Source organism: Acinonyx jubatus, chromosome A1 (genome assembly GCF_027475565.1).
Source record: "Acinonyx jubatus isolate Ajub_Pintada_27869175 chromosome A1, VMU_Ajub_asm_v1.0, whole genome shotgun sequence".
Taxonomy (NCBI): Eukaryota; Metazoa; Chordata; class Mammalia; order Carnivora; family Felidae; genus Acinonyx; species Acinonyx jubatus.
In genome coordinates this window covers 148,138,126-148,156,434 of record NC_069380.1, presented here as the reverse complement: position 1 = coordinate 148,156,434, position 18,309 = coordinate 148,138,126, and the positions used below count along the sequence as shown (strand labels likewise).

Below are 18,309 nucleotides of genomic sequence, written 5' to 3'. Positions count from 1 at the left end.
AGTATGAATCTTTAACTTTTATCAGTCTGGGTGAAAAAAGTGATCACATTGGTATTTTAATTTGCATTACCTGTATTACTGTGAGGCATTGATGTTTCTGTGTTCAACATTTATATTTCTACTTCTGTATTGCTTGCTTATAACCTTTGAGTGGTTTTCTGGTGTTATCTTCTTGATTTGTAGCTCTTTTTATATTTTATATACTTTTCAAATATATCTTACACCTGTTTTCTTCTGTTTCACCTTGTGATTTCTTCTGTTTTACTTTGTGTTATTTTACACCTTTATATCTCAAAACCTTTTCCTACCCTAAGTTAATCTACATTTTGCTTTTTGTTTAGCTGTCAAAACTATTTAGAATTATTCGTGAACGTTCTGAGGTAGAAATCTTAATACTCATTTTTTAAAATCAGTAATGTTATGCTAGTCACTTTTTAAAAAATTCATAATTTTTCTCAGTTAAATATTCATTGTATATTAAGTTCCTATGTATAGTTGTTTTTTTTGCTTGTCTGCTCTGATTGTTGATCTATTTAAATCTTGCTAATCCCATACTTTAAGTTACCATATCTCTTATATATAGTGTTCTGATGATAACTGGGACAAGGGCCCCACACTGTTCTTTCAGATTCTTTGGCTATTTTTGCAGTCTTTCACACATCAGAGTTATACTTGAAAGGTTCCAGGAAAAGCTTTATTAGGACTTTAGTTAGAATTGCATTGAATGTAAAGATTAATTTGAAAGATACTGTCTTCCTATCCGTCGTAGTTCATCTCTTTCCATTTATGCAGGCTTTGTTTTTCAGCAGATACATACATACCATTTACCAGCCTTGCTAGTTTATTTTGTAGTTTTTGTTACCAGTATTCGATTGCTTACTGATGGTTGCTCAATCATAGGAAGAAGAGGAAAGGCTATGAAGATGATGATTATGTCTCAAAGAAACCCAAACATGAGGAGGTATGTTGTCCAAAGGTAAATTTTAAGTTACTTTTGTTGTATAATTTGGTCTGACCATACTGTTAAGATTTTATCATTCCAGAACATGAGTATTAGAGAGGTGTGGGCTTTGAAAGCCTTCATTTTCATTTTCTTGCACCCTTCTTTATGTACATTCTCTTATTAGCCTATTGTGAAGCAGTATGATTGTTACTTGACGAATTCTTCCTGTGATTATGGAAGGCAGCAGAAATAGAACATGCTAAATTTTTGCTATTTGACTCTCCCAGGATTCTTCTCTTATTCTTTTTTTAAAAAAAATGTACCTTATAAGTTAGATATAGATTAATAGGAGGCAAAAGGTCACAGTTGTAACCTTTACTCGTCATTGGTGTAGTCTGGTAAGACCAAGCCATATTATTCTAAGATTGAACTACCACAAAGTTTCCTGGTTGATTTACCTTCCTATAATCAGCAGAGTAAAAGTAGAACATTTTCTTAAAAGGAGGCAAGGAACATTAATGTTATGCTTCAGTGTAATGTTATTCTTACTACATTTTCTTTCCTTCTTAGGAAGAATGGACTGACGATGACCTGGTTGATTCTCTCTAACCATTTGAAATTGACTTTTCAATGCTAACTAATCAACAGAAGGATGAAACCTATCTGGCATTTAAGTTTATTTAAAAATGAAATGATGTGAAAGCATTAAAGATAGTAAATTTTCTATTTTTGTTAGTTAAATTTTCTTCCCTTTCAGGATAGCTTTATGTGAAATAAAACCTTTTCAAAGGGGCCAGAATAGCACCTGGTTTAGATAGTCTTGCCCCATCATGACTAGTATCAAATTAATCTTTCTATAGTAGTGAAAGCTGTAATTTATTTGCCTGTATTGTTTAAAACAAATTACAATATGCAAACCTATTTTTTAAGGAAAAGCACAAAAGTTAAAAAAACCGAGTAGTCTGCTTTAAATGTGCTAGGGAATGTTTTTCACTCTCTACAAGCCTTTATATAAATGGTTTCTCAAATGTCACTGTGATCTACTTAACTTTTTGTAGGTTACTACTGAACTACAAAATGCGCTTCAGCTGTCAAGTGGTAGTCAGTATTTGTTTTCCTCAGTTATCTGAAAACATTACCAAATAGGTTTCTAAAAGAGAAATCAAGTAAATATGCAGTCTTTTATTTTTTTTTAACATTTTTTTAATGTTTATTTTTGAACGAGAGACAGAGCAGGGGAGGGGCAGAAAGAGAGGGCGACACAGAATCCAAGCTTTGAGCTGTCAGCACAGAGCCTGACGCAGGGCTTGAACTTCATGAACTGCAAGATCGTGATGCAAGCCGAAGTTGGGACGTGTAACCAATTGGAAGCCACCCAGGCATCCTGGTAAATATGCAGTCTTGAATAGTTATCTCGATAAAAATATTAAGTTGCTATTAACCAGTAGATAGGTGTTACAGTTACTAAGAATTTTTCAAATTAAAGATGTTTAAGAAGTTTAATTCGAATTGAAGGGAGTTGATATTAAATGTAACTCCACAGACCTCTGTGCCAATTTCCTAAGGTGCAAATGGGGAAAATAATCACCTATGTTTCCTAGGATTAATTGGAATAGTGGCTGCCTATATTAAGTGTTAATAAATGTTGGATAGAAATAGTATTCAGGTATTTAACTGTGATTTTACTATTGTTTTATTCATAATTTGGAACCAAATTATGGATGTCGAATTTTTTCTGGAATACTGGTTGAAGGAATTCGGCAAAACTCAGCCCGTGAATCTGAATGTTATGGATACACAGCTTTTCTCAATGTCTGTGCATCCCAGGCTGCACCTTCCATTTAGAGTATATTTTAATTACATCTCAGTATTTGAGGACAGTATTTACTATATGCATATTCTTCTAATAATTTTTTATATTTTAGGTTTTTTATTTTTAGTTCCTTCTCACTTTAGAATGAGGAATGAAGTTCATTAAGTGTGATTTTATAAAAGTCGAATAGAAGAAGCTTAAGTTGACCATTTTCCAGTGCATTCCAAGTTATGTAGCAGTGCTGCTAGCCTCTAGACAGCACTGCGGAGTGTTGGTAATTTACCTTGTTTGTCTTTTAGGTCAGTAAGCTTTGGCATCTGAGCAAAGTCCACATTTATCTCTGCAAAGTCTCCTACCCAGCCCCATTTTAAAAGTTTTAGAGGCTTTATTTCATGATTGACCCAACTAGTTACTGCAAGTTCCACCCTACAAAGGTAAATGACGTTTCCTATTCCAGCTTAAAAGATAAACGTGGCATTAAAATGTGATCAGTGGTGGAGAACGCGATTGCCTAGTGCTAGAATTTGGACCTCTTTGCTCCATGTCCCTTCTGGTCTATCCTTCATTCTGTAACCCAAGTGGGATACTCCCGTAAAGCAGGAGTGATGGAAAAGTAAAGTAATGAAATTGACACCAAGAGAAAGCACAGGGCTGTTGAACACCACTGCTCACCTGCCTCCACAGAAGGCTTTTCTGCCATGTACTACTTTTTGTGTGCCTTCCCCCTCCTACACCATCGAAGGAGGGAAGGAATTGTTACTTGTCTTTTTCTTACTAGGCCTTGCTCTGGTACTAAATTTGAACTGCCCCTGAAGGAGAAAGAAAATAATGAAATGAAATGCTTAGCTGGATTTAGACAATTATTCAAGATATCCCTTGGTTTTATTTTAACTTAACTCTTGTGAATACTTCACAAAAATACATATACAGAAGCAAATAAAACTATACAAACTAAATATGCAGCAGATAGAACAAGTAGTCAGAAGTTCAAAGATGGAGAACTATTTAAAAACATCAGTTTGGAAATGAATACTTTCAACAAAAGCATTCCAGGTGTTTTTAAACACAAAATAAATTGGTAATGTATACAATGGATGAATGGGGAACATGCCTTGATCAGTACAACGACCAATAATATTTATTGAATTCAAACTATTTACTGTTGTAAACATGTAACGAAAGCATCATGAGATCTAAATACAGTCTTTGACAATTCCAACAAAATAAGTGGTATGTTTAAAAAATAAAGCTGATGAGCAATAGATCCATTCTATATATTTTCTTTCAACAGTTCCAGCAAGAGAAATAGCACAGTATTTTAAAAAAGTATACAGCAAAGATTGTTCCTATTATAATGGCAAACTCTGGAAACTGTAAATACAAATAGTCAATGAACAGTCAAACGGTCGTATTCCTAATGAGGAAGGAGTTAAAGAACAGTCAGTGATCCAGTTATCCTCAATTGTCAACAGAATCCTTTTTCTTGTCAGTTGGTTTCATAGTTCTTTTTTTGGCAATTGGATGTAGGGAAAATACATTTTCCAAGTTCAAGATACAGTCATAGCATTTTGTTGTGTGAAAGGTGATCTGTACACCAAGGCTCAGAAGTTGGTAAAGATTGATTCCGTATGTGGAAAAAGTGCAAATATCCTGCACAGATAGCTTACAAAAAGCTGCTGGCGCACTCACCAGCAGAATCTTGGATTTTGTTTGCATAGCTCACACATCACTGGAATGTGGAAAAGTGTGCTATTTTTTGGCAAGAGCAAAGGAGACATTATACTGACGTGAATTACCGTGTTGGGCGTGCTGCACTTGGGCGAAGGCTGCTACCTGACATCATTAGTTTTTGTATACTGGTTTTGTTTTTGTTGAAGCAGTTCTGTTATGGCCAGGAGCTTTTTCAGTACATGCTACATAAACAAAGAGAACAGTACAAACATAATTAGTAAATAGGTAACAGTTTGGTCAAATTTGAGGGAACCTGAACTTGTAAAAAGCCATTATCAATTCAAAAGAATTCAAAAACTATTAACCATTCTACTCAAAAGATGAAACCATAAAGGTTTCTATTCAGTCCTTGACTCAGTATTTTTGTACACTTTTAAAGTAAGTAAATTCATTTGTGTGGCATTCTCCTATCTACCTAGGATAGAACATCTTTCCAGAAAACATTTATTATGTAAGATGATGGAAGGACATTCAATTTGCAGCCTACTGAATACTTTAAGATTATGGAAGAAAAAGGACTAGGCCTAAAATTTTTTAGTCAAATTGTCCAGTAAGAATTTTATTTTTAACTTAAGGCAGTCCATAATAAACTGCACCAGGTAGGGAGAAGACAGTATACATACCATGGACACGTAAGGAGGCCAGTGGCACACATCCTGCCTAAGCTTTTAATAAGCCAGAGTGTTATCTAAACTTGAGGATTTGGGGTTGAAGAAAACTCAGAGTCCCCAAACACAATGTTTTAATCTCTTCTACAGAGTCCCTGCCCAATGAATGGCCAGGCTAGTGACAGTACTCAGGAAGAGCTTAATAGAAATGGCATCTTCCCACGCCATGCTCCAGAATCTCTGAATCTGGAGCTTGCAAGTCACTTGGCCATGCACTGCATATGTGAGAGAAACAAAGAAAACGCCACCTCACTATTGACTTCATTGTTCATTTGCCATCTTCAGAAATCACTGAAGTGTGTGAAACACATCATCGTTTGAGGTCACAGTGTGCAGTATCAAACATACATAATTTTAGCCTGGGTCCGAGGTCACAGTGTGCAGTATCAAACATACATAATTTTAGCCTGGGTCCACTATTCCTTTGGCAAGATCTTGGTGGAGTTATGATTCAGATTCTTAAAAATGTAACTGAGAACAGTTTTGATCATAACTCAGCAAATTCCCTCTCAATTTTATGCTGACATTCTGCTTAAGTGTTAATCAAACATCACTGTTAGTGAAGGCTGGCAAAAACCTACCTGCTGTGCACCCCGTTCATTGCTGAGTGTTCGCAGTTCATCTGAATGGGCCACACAAATCTCATGCAGTGCTGCTAAATCACGAGACAGGTCAGTTCTAGAATGCTCTGTAGTGTCCGGAAGTTCAGGTACATTCTTTAAGAGAATCATAAAACTGCATTTACATACACAAATCTTTATAGTCACTTCTGAAAAGATCCTAATTGCTTATCGTAGACAGAATTTTTAACGTAATATTCTCTTAAACTTCTCTTAATGTTCTAAGGACTTACTGAAATGTAACATTCAGTGCTAATTCTGATAAAACACAGAATCTGTGACCTCAGCATTCACATCAAACCTAGGTTCTGGTTTTCTACCACATAATGGCAGAATATTGTACAGTACTGTTATTCTAAATAAATGGGTTTCCTAAACCCCTTTATTAAGAGTTCTGGGTTTTATTGATCTGGTATATAGGCAAAAAAAACCCCAAAAAGACAAAACAACACAGTGTAACAGCTAATCTGGATTAAATGCAACCTAAACTTAAAATGCCTCTGTTCTTGCAAACTAAACTTCATTATTCAGCCGGTATATTTTGTTTGACTTTATCAGTATATATAAGAGTTACACTGTGAAAGTGTGATGAGAACATGTCAGGCCTGTAATTATCTGTGGACTATGCCCAAAACATTTGGTTATGTGTGGAAATGATCACTGTTAATTATGATATCTTCAGGTAACGTTCATTAAATAACTTAGTACTTTATTAGCACTAAATAATCAATGTTAGTTTCAGCCTGAGAACAAACTTTAACATGGGCTCAGCCTGCTAGTAGTTTTGAATAAATCCACTCCTCTCCCTAATGGTGATAATACTTGTTAATTAACTCAGTTATTCATTTATTCATGCAGTGAATGAAGGATTACAGAAATGAAAGACTGTAAGTGCCTAGGTCACTCAGTTAAGTGTCTGACTCTTGATCTCATGTCATGATCTCATGGTCTGTGGGTTCAAGCCCCACATTGGGCTCTGCCCTGGCAGTGCACAGCCTGCTTGGGATTCTCTCTATGCCTCTCCCCTGCCTGCCCTCTTGTTCCCTCTCTCTCTTAAAAAAAACCAAAAAACAAAACAAAACAAAACTACAGTATTTGCCTTCAGGGAGCTTGCAGTCTCTGTAGAAGATACATAAACGAATCACAGCAACACAGAGATATCAAAGATGTGCAGAGGACTCCTGGGAAGCAGAACAAAAGGTTGATCTGGTTTAGTGCTCATCAAAGCCCTTCTGAAGGAGATACTTCAGGTGAGTGCTGAAAGATGAATTTGATTTTTGCAGGTGATAAAGGAATACAAGAGCGTGAGGAGACAGAGTATTGGGAATTTGAAGCACTTTGAAAGGACACAATTTGAGGCCTAACTAGGAAAATGATGAGGAAGCGGGAATGTTGACACTTGTGGAGTATGAATGGAGTCCTAACCATTAATCTCAAGAATCTAAAAACTAGAAATATAGCTTAAGATAAAGCTAGCTGGTATTAAATACTGGACAGTTTGATTTTTGTTTTTTTGAGAGTGTGTGTGAGCAGGGGAGGGGCAGAGAGAGAATCCAAAGGAGGCTGTCAGCAAAGCCTTGACGTGGGGCTCAAACCCCAAACCACAGGATCATGACCTGAGCCAAAGTTGGATGCTTAACTGACAAGTTACCGAGGCGCCCCTTGACAGTTTTCAATTTTTTCAATCCTTGACCAGCTGTGTTTTTTTGATAATCAGAAATACTGGTATCTGCAAAACTTCCCTGAGTTCATATATAAGAAAGATGGACATTTGGCATTGGCCCCTGTATTTCTCAATTTTATCCTAAGTATAAACTTACGCTGTAAATAACTTTTTACACTTGTTTTTATCCCTGAGGTTGCAAACTCAGTGCTGGTTGCTTTCATTGCATACTGGTGTGGCTGTGTTTTTAACTGAATTTGAATACCTTAAGGCAGGACATGGGTACCTCAGTCTCCTACCATAGCATTCCCTAATGTCATACACCTGGCTAAAGTGATCACCTTTTTCATAAACCTGTTTTTTTATATACGAACTGGATCACTAATGTATTTTAGTTTTTAATTGATTCAATGTCTGAAAATCTACAATCAAGAATATTCAACTTTACTAATACAGGATCTTATAAATTGTGTGTATATATGTATACATACTATTTGTATATAATTTATATGTATACAATTACATATATACACATAAAATACATATATATAATATATAAATTCCCTGTTTTATCATTACAGTTTATTTATAAAGGCCCAATTAAGACATAGGTAGTACCACTAAGTGAAGTGTAACACTAAATCCATGTATTTTATTCTGGAAAAGCCTCAAGAACACTCATTCCAGTCTATTTATTTAACCTGGTCAGATCTGAATCATCGATCTTATTTCAAATGCCATACACTAGCAGTTAAGTAAATACAACAACAGATTATCACAGTAAGGAGATTGAACAGCTAAAAGATAATGAACGTCAAGACAGAAATAAACATAAGTACTACAAAAGCCATAGTGAATACTTGGCATAAACCATTTAGTGTAGGAACAAATGGTTAAAATGAAATAATTTGGGAAAGGAGACAAAAATAGGCAGCTTTTTGTTTTGTTTTTTCCCAGATGGAAAATCTAAGCTATTGCTTAAATACATTAACTCTCAGCTATATTAACTATAGGTCTTAAAGTACTTCAAAAGTTACACACATACCCCAAGTTCATCTAAAAACATGATCATACGATGTTTGTTACTTTTGATAAATGGATTGACACCTTCCATATAGGGCTCCTAAAAACATAAAAACAAAAACCTTACAATTTATAGATCAAAAACAAACACTGATCGATAACCACCATACATGTAGCAAGAATTCTGACAATCTAATTATGCCCATCAATAGCAATACATGTTTACAAGAATTAATTTAACCATACAAATTTGTCTTCTAATAAAAGCAAATAACTGAGGAACTGGAATCTTTTTAATGAAAGAAATTCTAGATGAAAAGAAAACACTGAGCAATGACCAATAACTTCTGACTTCCCGAAAACTTGACTAATAGCCTAGTTTTGACCAGAAGCCTTACTGATAACATAGTTGGTTAACACATACGTTACATATATTCTCTTCTGTATTATTACAATAAAGCTAAAGAAAATACTAAAATCTTAAAATATATTTACAGTACTGTAATAGCCATAAGTGGACCTGTACAGTTTGAACCTATTGTCAAGGGTCAACTAATTCAGATAGAATTACTGAGAAACTATTATTTGCCAACTGCCAAGATAAACATGAGCCAAACCCAGAGGTTAGAATGTAGCAGACTACAGATAATTAAAATGCAGTGCACTCAAGGCTGCAACAGGAATATATACTACTCACAACCTGCTTCAGGATTCAGATAAATTCAAATGCTAAACCATACTACAAATTGCTCTCCATACTAAAATCTTAAGCCTGTTTAAAAACGTGCTATGTTGTAAAACAAAAAAGGCTTAACACAAACTCTTTTAAAATCAATAACAAATGGTAAGGAACTCTAGTCAATTCCAAAGAAACAGACATGAAAAGTAAAAGTAACATTATGGTTAGCAAAAATTAAAAACAATTAATAGTCACTGACTTTTGGCAAGGATCTGAAGAACAAAAAGTCCTACCTAAGAATTTTACTCCAAAGTTAAAGGAAGTAACTGGACAATTTTGAAAGTATGTATGGATACTTGTTATAGCAGTATTTATAACAGTGACAAGTTGGAAGCCATCTAAATAATGAGTACAGGAGTATTTAACACCTACATGACAACATAATCATTAAAAATAATAAAATAGTTGTACAGCAAGAAGTTTGTTAAATACTGACAAAATCAGGCACCACGGTATGATCACCACTAAATATTAACAATGCTTAGGAAGTGGGATCATAAATGGATGTTTTAAAAACTCGTCTGAGTTATTTACAGTAAATGTTTATTATGAATTAATGAGATGGATTAAGGTATGTTTAAAAATATACTTAGTGATTTTCTTTATAAAATAGCCACTATTGAAAATCTACCTAAACTGTCCATATTTCATGGTTTTATTATGTCAAAATTTCATTTGTAAGTGGCATTTTAAAGTATCAAAAGGTTTTACCTTAGCTCCAAATTCCACAAGATTTGCTAAGTTCTGCACAGATTTAGCCACTAATATCAGTGTTCTTGCAGCAATAGGAGACGGGGAATCTATGAGAGAGAATTGGGCACAGGTAATGACACTGACTCCAAAGGCATTTTCAGGTAAAGCATTATAAATTTAGCACTTTAATATTTCTTTACTGGGGGCCCCTGGGTGGCTTGGTTGGTTAAGCGGCTGACTCTTGATTTCAGCTCAGGTCATGAATGATCTCATGGTTCATGGGTTCGAGCCTCATGTCAGGCTCTGCGCTGACAGTGCAGAGCCTGTTTGGGATTTTCTCTCTCCTTCTCTCTCTACCCCTCCCCTGCTGGTGTACTCTGTTTCTTTCTCAAATAAACATTAAAAATAAAATTTATTTACTGTTAAAAATACTAACACTCTTCCATTTAGAGCTCAATCTTTTTTGGGAATTACATGACCTGTATAAATCAAAAAACAAGTTAAAGGGGGTAAAGTTAAATAAACTGATCAATATTTATAGTTTGTGAAAAGGTTGGTGCTACAAGACTCAGCAGTTCTCAACTGGTTGGTATTTCAGAACACCTCAAAGCCTGCTTTATCTTTATCGCTAAAGAAGGGTCATTCCACAAACCCTTCATGACAATTTGCAAAACTAATTTCAACCCACTCACGTTAGCAATTTGCAGTCTGTGCACTTCCCTACTCCCAATCTTCCAGTGACTACAAAATCACTTTAAAGCTCAATAACAAAGATAACATCTGGGACTTCTGCTTTATTTTAAGGACAGAAAAAAAAAATAGTATAGAATAAACTATGAAGATTAGTCAGGAGACCTTTCCCTATAGGATGTACATAGTAGGCTACAAATGAAAACTGTAGCTATTACATATAATCCCTGAAACATAATAATTACTTAACAGTAAAAATGTATAGCTAAGTCTATTTGTCTAATTTTAGATTGTACTTTTAATCTTAAGCTGAACTATAAATAAGTAGTGCCTGGTGGCTAGGAGGCCAACATTCAGATAAACCAGTCTCTCCAAAATCTAAACTCTAATTCTTAATAGAACCAGAGATTTAACCATTTGAGTAGCAACAGAAGATAATGACAGACATCTGGTGACTATAATAAGGTAAAAATTAAGATTTAGTCCAAAATATGTTTAAATACAACTTTGAGCTTCTAATTATCAAAATAAAAACGGTTCAGGTTCCTTCTGTTCCTAATGGCTCATTATTACATTTGGAGTCACAGGGATCACCGTTCCCCTTTCTTCCAAAGAAGCCTACGGCATCTGGAAGTCCTTCCATAATAGATACACGGGAAATAAGCAAACCCAAATCTGCTTTGTTGGGAGTTTAAACTGGCCAATTAAAACCTCTCCTCTCTACAGGGCCACAAGTATTCACAGAGCACTACTGAACCTGTAGCTATCATTTTAATGTGACCTGAAAATACAACTTGCAGTGGTAGTGATAGAGTCTAGTGTGGACTAAAAGCACAAGGAAAGCTCTTCCCAACCTGAAAAAGCCAAGTTGCAGATTGGAAAAAGTCATCATAATGTGAGTTTCAGACACAGGTAGGGATGGTGAAAGAGTGACACGTGTCTAGTCACGCCACCTCAGGCTTCAGATATTAGATAGAAAGAAAAGGTAAGTAAAAGTAGAGAGGGTAAACAGCAAAAGGAAGGAAGAAGAAAAGGGCACTTTGGAATGTTTATGTCAAGTTTTAGAACTTGATAATAAAAAACCAGATGTCAAAGATAAAATGAGATACAAGGTAAAAAAATAAAATCAGATGTCAAAGATATAATTTTATTCTAATTTTTTTAATTTTAAAATTTTATCAAAAGCTGATTACCTGAGATGATATTAAACATCCGTGGATTCAGGATGGCAGGACAGATAAGTCGAAGAAAAACAAAACCACTGAATGGGAGGGAAATTTTCTTTTTTAGAAAACTATATGTTACATAAAAATAATAAACAAAAGTTTTAATACTTGTAGAACCATGAACTATGAATTAATATAAGGAAGCCCAAACATAGCTTCAAGAAAATAATAAGCTAAAGTATCTTACTCTAAGAACATGTATCTCTGCTTCTTATACTAGTTGCTTTTCCCAAACTTGGAGTTTTCAGTTTATTCTGGGAAGATTTAGGTTGTATCTGTAACATTTACGGTCTTGGCAACTCTTTATTTATCCCGCGCTAGTAGTGCATCTTACACTTGCTTTGAGGAAGGAGTAGTATTAGGAACATTAAGAATTTCTGAAGTACTATAGGAGTACAAATAAACCTTTTTATAGATACATAGTCCTGTACGGTCCTAAAACTTATATTCTCTCATTTCTTTCTTTACTTATTTAAATAGAATAGCCCTATAAAGTCGTTATAAATCAAGTTGATTATTCTGATTTTGTTAATGAATTACCAAAATAAGAGCCCACTGTAGTAGGGAAAAGTGACTTCCTGGTAAGTGAAAATGTATTCAATTTAATGTTGAAAAGCTTTTATGATAAAGAAAAAGACCTCACCTTCTCCATTACAGAGAGGGTAAACCAACTCCTCAGCATTTACTTTCCAACATCACAACAGTTCACTTCTTTTTGGACTCTTAGAAATGGTTGTTACTTCTCAGATAGCACTTATTGCAATTGTAATACACAATTATCAGCTCTTTAACTACCTCTTTTAAACTAATTTGTGAAGAATCTTGCATAAATTTTGCTTGAAAACATTTTAATACTTAAGTCTTTGAATCTGAAATCTCACCTACCAACATTTAATCATGAAAGAATTTCAGTATGCAAGTCTACTTTCTGTGTATTTTTAGAGGGAATTTAACTTTAAAAAGGATACTAGGACCTACACTAGGGTCAGAAATCATCACCTTGGGCATAAGTGCCCCTTAAAAACCCTATAGTGTCAAACAATTCACATAGCAGAATTTCCTGCTGCATTTGCTTAACAATTATACTCATTTGAAACTGAGTTTACAAAAACTTTAATTTACATCATATACACAACTGTGCTGAAACATGCTTATAATTATTTTCTAATTCTCAGTCACTACTAAAGCCAAGACATACAGAATCTACAGTTCTTTAACACAGATGTCCTATCATTACTAACCAAGAGAAATTTTAACTGTAGAAAGAGTAGAAAACCTCTTTTACAAAACTCAGGCTGGAGGCAGGATTAACACACATTTTCAAAATCACCTGTATAGTATTTGTGTCTTGAGTGGTTGTCTAACTTTTTTTTAATGGGATATAAAATGACTGGCAGTATATATTCTCCATAATATCTTATTATTAGACTGCTATATTCTCTGATGCTTTTGCACTGAATCTCCAGTTGTCTTCAGTAGGCTGGATGTACTTAACAAAAGCCTATAATAGCTTAGAGATTTTGACTGGATCTTAGAAGCCTGGCCTTTAGTTCTGCCTCAGTACTACATGACCTTAAGCAAACAATTTTAACCTCTTCTAGAGCTGCTTCCTTATTGGAAAAGTAAGTTAAAATAATGATAATGAAGTCCCTTTGTGTAAGATGCAACATTCTGTGACTTGCCAAAGCAGTTCCTCCTAATTACTGCACAGCAGGCACACAGAAACACAGCTTCACAACTAGACTGGAGATTAGCCCAGAGTCACAGACTATTATAAACCAAACAGTATCTCAAGGGTCAAATATTGCTCCTCCTTCTTAGCACCACATCAATTTGTTCCACTCCTCCCACTGTCCCCTTCCCTTCTCTTCTCTGTGCATATACGTGTATATGCCTATATGCATGTAGATATGTGTTGTGTATATGAAGAGTACTATATAAAGTTAGCTATAGGTCTTGTTGGTTACATAACTTTTAAACTCATTCTCTCTATAACATAAAAAAATCCCAAATAGTTAACTATGAGTGTTCAGGTTTTTAGAAAACGTATACAGTAGCTAAATATGTCTTAGTAACTTCAAAAAAAAACCCACAGTAAAGTTATAGTTTCAAAGCCTCTGAACTCAGAAAATATTCAACAGGACTCTGACATCAAATCAGAGAAAAAAGTCTTCAATGCTGTTAGTTGTTAGTCTTCAAATTTTCATGGTTACCCACTTGACTATCCATGCACGCTGTACATAATGATATAATGAATGAATTGATGAGCCTTACCTAACAACTCTTGTTCTCATGGTTGTATTTGTAGGCCACTTGTGCTGGACAGATTTCTGTAAACACCCATAAATATATCTCAGTGTCCTGCCAAAGCAACACAATTGTCTCAATACATGGAGGCAAAATGCTGATCTCACTGCAGCCAAAAGCTTAATTTACCAAATACATGTTTTAATGCAACTTGCCTTCTTCCCCCCACCCCAAAAGTACTCTGCTACAAGTAACAACGCATTTAGCAAGGGATAACGAAAACAAGTTGTCATCAATTCGTTCAGCTAGTTCTTTACATTAACTTTGGGAGAAATTTTACCATTTTTAGACTATTTCTGTATTAATGAAAAAGATGAAACAAAGTACAGCAATGAGGATACAGAGGAAATACTAAGTTTAGATGCCAGGAAGACAGATTTTTGACTTAAGTTCACTCCTACCTGAGTGAGTTCACTTACACTAAGAGCTGTTAAGCAGATACTAATTATCTGGTGCATATCTAACCAAGATATGTATGATCCCCTCAAATCTGAGACTATTAAGTGTCTATTCACTACCAAGTTACCATAGAAACCAGACATAGTAGCCTATATAAAAAGGTTTTTATGTTAATGTAAATATGTCACCACAGTGGTTTCTTCAAGTCACTCTTTTGCCTTAAACACAATTTACCTTATAAAGATGAAAAACCCTAACTTTTTCAGAGTATAAAAAACAGGACAGTGGAAAAGCTTACACATGTTTTAGAAATACAAATTTTTCAAAATGCAGATACACAATTTCTTGTCAAATTAATAAATTTCACCACTTACGGTGGAAGTATTTCTGAAGCCATGAATATTTTCTCCACAAGTTCTGAAAGTATGTTCAATAGGTGTGCTAAATTAGTGTTCACATCTTCATTTTTTTCTAACTTTGATGGACTTAACTAAGAGAAGGAATAAATCAATATAAATGCATCTTGCCAATGATAAATGCAAATGAATCAAGGCAATCAAATAGTTGTTTTCAAGGTTCTTTGTTTTTCCGTTTTTCAATCTGTTTTAGTCTTGGGGGTAAGTATAAATGGGAATTTTAAGGCAGTCTGCTCTTTGGAGCTCATTTACTATTAATTTCCAATTACTCAACTGAAGAATAAGCAGTGATTATTCAACACTTTTCAGCTGTTCTGGGATTAATACCAGTGTTAAAGTTCTCTTTTATTCATTCACCATGCTTTACCATAGATTTTTATAGGCACACAAATTGAATTAGACATTATTTAAAAACTATATATATTCTCAACTAGAAGACAAAACCCCATCTTTAGTGGCCACGTATTCACAAATATACCAGGAATATGAGAAGAATGATTACCAATGATTATACAATCTATTTTGATTATATTTATTTGGAAAAAAAATGATTAAAATAGAAAGGGTTTTCTGAATGCCGTAGGCAGAATAATGAACGTTTCTCAACATTTTTCCATTACCCCTTGAACTCTAAGAGCTCTGATCTAAAAACAATGGACTAGATTTATCTACATCTAAACTCCCTAGCCTGAATCCAGTGTCCACAGACTCTCTTCAGACTTTCTCCATTTCTGTATCCATTTCAGTTAGGCCAACTATGTCATTACCCCAGGTTTTCAACACTAAATCAATTTCTTCCCTCTATGTTAATTAGTAAAAACTGGCAACTTGGTGCAAAATTAACATCTGACAGGTCCCAGTGTACGTTATCAAAAGCAATTCCTTCTTTTATTAACTTGGTATCAGATCTAAAAAATGTATTTAATATCTTCCTTCTGTAGATGTTCTTTCTACCTTGAAAATCAGATGAGAGAAGAGCCATATGAGATTCCATTCTTTATCTTAATGGTTTATTATGAATATACACTGAAGGCTTAATAATGAATCCTAAAAAGGATGCTTTTATCTGCTTTTGAATGGATATCGTACTTCTTTCCCCCAAAAAGCCTTCAAGGACACCCCTAGTTGTTATTATGAAGTGTTTCACAGACCTTAACTATGTTATAAAACGTTAAGTCTCCAGCAAAAACTTCAATTTATGTTATATACACTTTCTGAAAGCAGCATATCCTTTATCATTAGTACAGCAGGAGAAATGAGAAAGTACTTTCATTAATTCCTGGTGCAATTTCTGATTTTTAATCTCAAAGTACATCTTTTTTAAAAAGTCTGTTTTGTCTAATGTTTTTCTAAATGTCTCACAAAATGTGTAAGTGCTCTGATGAATAATTTTAGAAGCTAATATATTTGCCTTAAAACATAATTAGCTATAAAGCATTACCTATTAAAATACACCCTTTACTTAAATACTTAAACATGAAATTCTTACCTCGCAAGACTGCTTGCTTTCCATGATCTTTAAAATTGAGTCTTTCAAAGCATGATGAACAAACTGTGTAGCAGTGGCTTTCATATACTGCTCCATCAAGGTGCTCGCAAGTGTTGTGGCTCGAAATAGAGTAGTGGCTTCATCTACACAAGTATTTATTTTAAAAGATTATTTGTAAAGGACTGTACTAATGTGAACGAGACTGGAAATTAACTTCATTTTTAAACACCTCATTTGTATGCAGCATTGAAGTACTGATTATAACAACCTATATTTCTAAAACTTAACTCTTCAAAGGACTTTACTACTTCATTAGATCATCAACAGAAGGTGTTGACACTGCCATATTCATAAGAAGAGAAAAAAAAGGCTTAAAATGATTCTATGACCTGTAAGACCAAAGAGCCAGTGAGTGACAAAACTCCTATCGGAATTCAGCTTTGCTGTCCACTGAGCCCATGCTTTGAAACTCTGAGTTGATATCCAAATCAGAATATAATTATGTGGTATAAACAACTAGACCTATCATTTGGATCATTCTGTAGTGTGTAAAAACACCAAGTCTCTATCATTTATACCTGAAACTAAGGAGATATTCTATGTCAATTATACTTTCATTTTTTTTAATGCAGAAAATGAACCCCCCCCCCCCCACAAAATCCCAGTATAAGTCATTAGCCTAAAGTATGGCTATTGATGACCTAAAAAACACAAACACTGCCAAAAATGACAATCTCAGTGTAACATATGGACCATCACTTTATCCTTCCTGACAAATCTGTATATTTTTACATATTCTATGATTAGGAGGAAATAGTTCTAGTTTCTACAATTTATTGGGGAACCTAGAAGCAAGCACCGTTACTGAGCCAAAGTGCTAGTTGGAAAGGGGTTAATTGTGACAAATACGTAAGCTGTTACAAAGCACTGTGGATCCAGCTGCATTGCTACAAATAAAATGCAACCATCACTCAACTTTTGTGCAATGGATTAGTAAGTCAAATATAAACAAGAGAACATGGTAAGTCTACCAAACTGTTCTTAAAATAAAGTACCATGTGCCATGAATAGGGACAAAAAGTCACTTTCTTATGGCTTCTAATAGTTCACCATGACAGAAACTTGTTTGAAATACTAACTGCTCCCCACAGCCAAATGTTAGCCAGCCCAAGAATTTTAAAGATGATGTCATTTTAAAGTATCACAGCAAAACGTCCATACTTTACCTTCCATGCTTATTTCTCTGTCATTTAGTGTACATAACAACAATGATTCAAGCTTTTCATGAAGAAAAATCCTCAGTAGGATGCTAGCCAGTAGTGTTCGGTCCTGTCCACATACATGTGATAAAGCATAGACTACATGAAGCTCCTTTTGCAGTATAAGCTAAAAAGGACATCAAGAAAGATTGTTGAAAGTATGCGGCATTAAACTCTCAATGAGACTAACAGGAATTGTGTTATGTTCTTCTATTCAGAAATCTGTTCTATTGAAAACATCTGTTAAAACTAGAATGCATTTATCGCCTACATATCTATAGTCTCTTAAGACCAACATCTTCCTAGCACAAGGCTTTTCAACCTTCTGTGCCTATCACTGTGCATTAAGCTATACCATTACTATACTTAATGGATCTTTTATTTAAATGTTAAATATTTCTGTTAATTCCATCAAAAATAATTAGACTGGTAAATAACTTAATACCTCTTTAAATTCACTGTACTCTTCTTCTGGCATGATTTTTTCCATAGAATATCGTGCTCGGACACGCAGGGATCCTGGTTCAATACCTTTTAATGGTATATGGGAGCTCAGCAAAAACCATTCATCTGTGGCATGCCCTTTCTGTAACCGGCTCAACTGGCAGCGCATAAATACTTTGATAGAAA

The 18,309-nt window shown here is 34.6% G+C and overlaps 2 protein-coding genes across 4 annotated transcripts in view; one reads left to right on the top strand and one right to left on the bottom strand.

The window, feature by feature from the left end:
• The window catches only part of CCNH (cyclin H), a 78,529-nt gene that overhangs the window by 17,528 nt on the left and 42,692 nt on the right, over positions 1-18,309 (top strand). The window contains exons 8-9 of one of the 3 annotated variants that reach the window (XR_008299513.1): positions 901-976; positions 1,514-3,190. Coding sequence is in view for 2 of the 3 variants with exons in the window: in XM_027038737.2 (XP_026894538.1) it covers positions 901-976; positions 1,514-1,552 (115 nt within the window). In the remaining variant the exon portion in view is untranslated. Of the gene's footprint in view, positions 1-900; positions 977-1,513; positions 3,191-18,309 lie in introns of those variants that run through there. The other 2 variants (XM_015076293.3, XM_027038737.2) reach the window with 2 other exon arrangements.
• Positions 3,604-18,309, bottom strand: part of RASA1 (RAS p21 protein activator 1) — a 107,826-nt gene continuing 93,120 nt past the window's right edge. Inside the window, exons 16-25 of the mRNA XM_053224697.1 lie at positions 18,125-18,297; positions 17,647-17,806; positions 16,421-16,563; positions 14,890-15,005; positions 14,084-14,170; positions 11,777-11,844; positions 9,912-10,000; positions 8,484-8,561; positions 5,737-5,871; positions 3,604-4,669 (exon numbers count right to left, since the gene is read on the bottom strand). Coding sequence (XP_053080672.1) covers positions 4,586-4,669; positions 5,737-5,871; positions 8,484-8,561; positions 9,912-10,000; positions 11,777-11,844; positions 14,084-14,170; positions 14,890-15,005; positions 16,421-16,563; positions 17,647-17,806; positions 18,125-18,297 — 1,133 coding nt within the window. The 3' untranslated portion in view covers positions 3,604-4,585. The remainder of the gene's footprint in view (positions 4,670-5,736; positions 5,872-8,483; positions 8,562-9,911; positions 10,001-11,776; positions 11,845-14,083; positions 14,171-14,889; positions 15,006-16,420; positions 16,564-17,646; positions 17,807-18,124; positions 18,298-18,309) is intronic.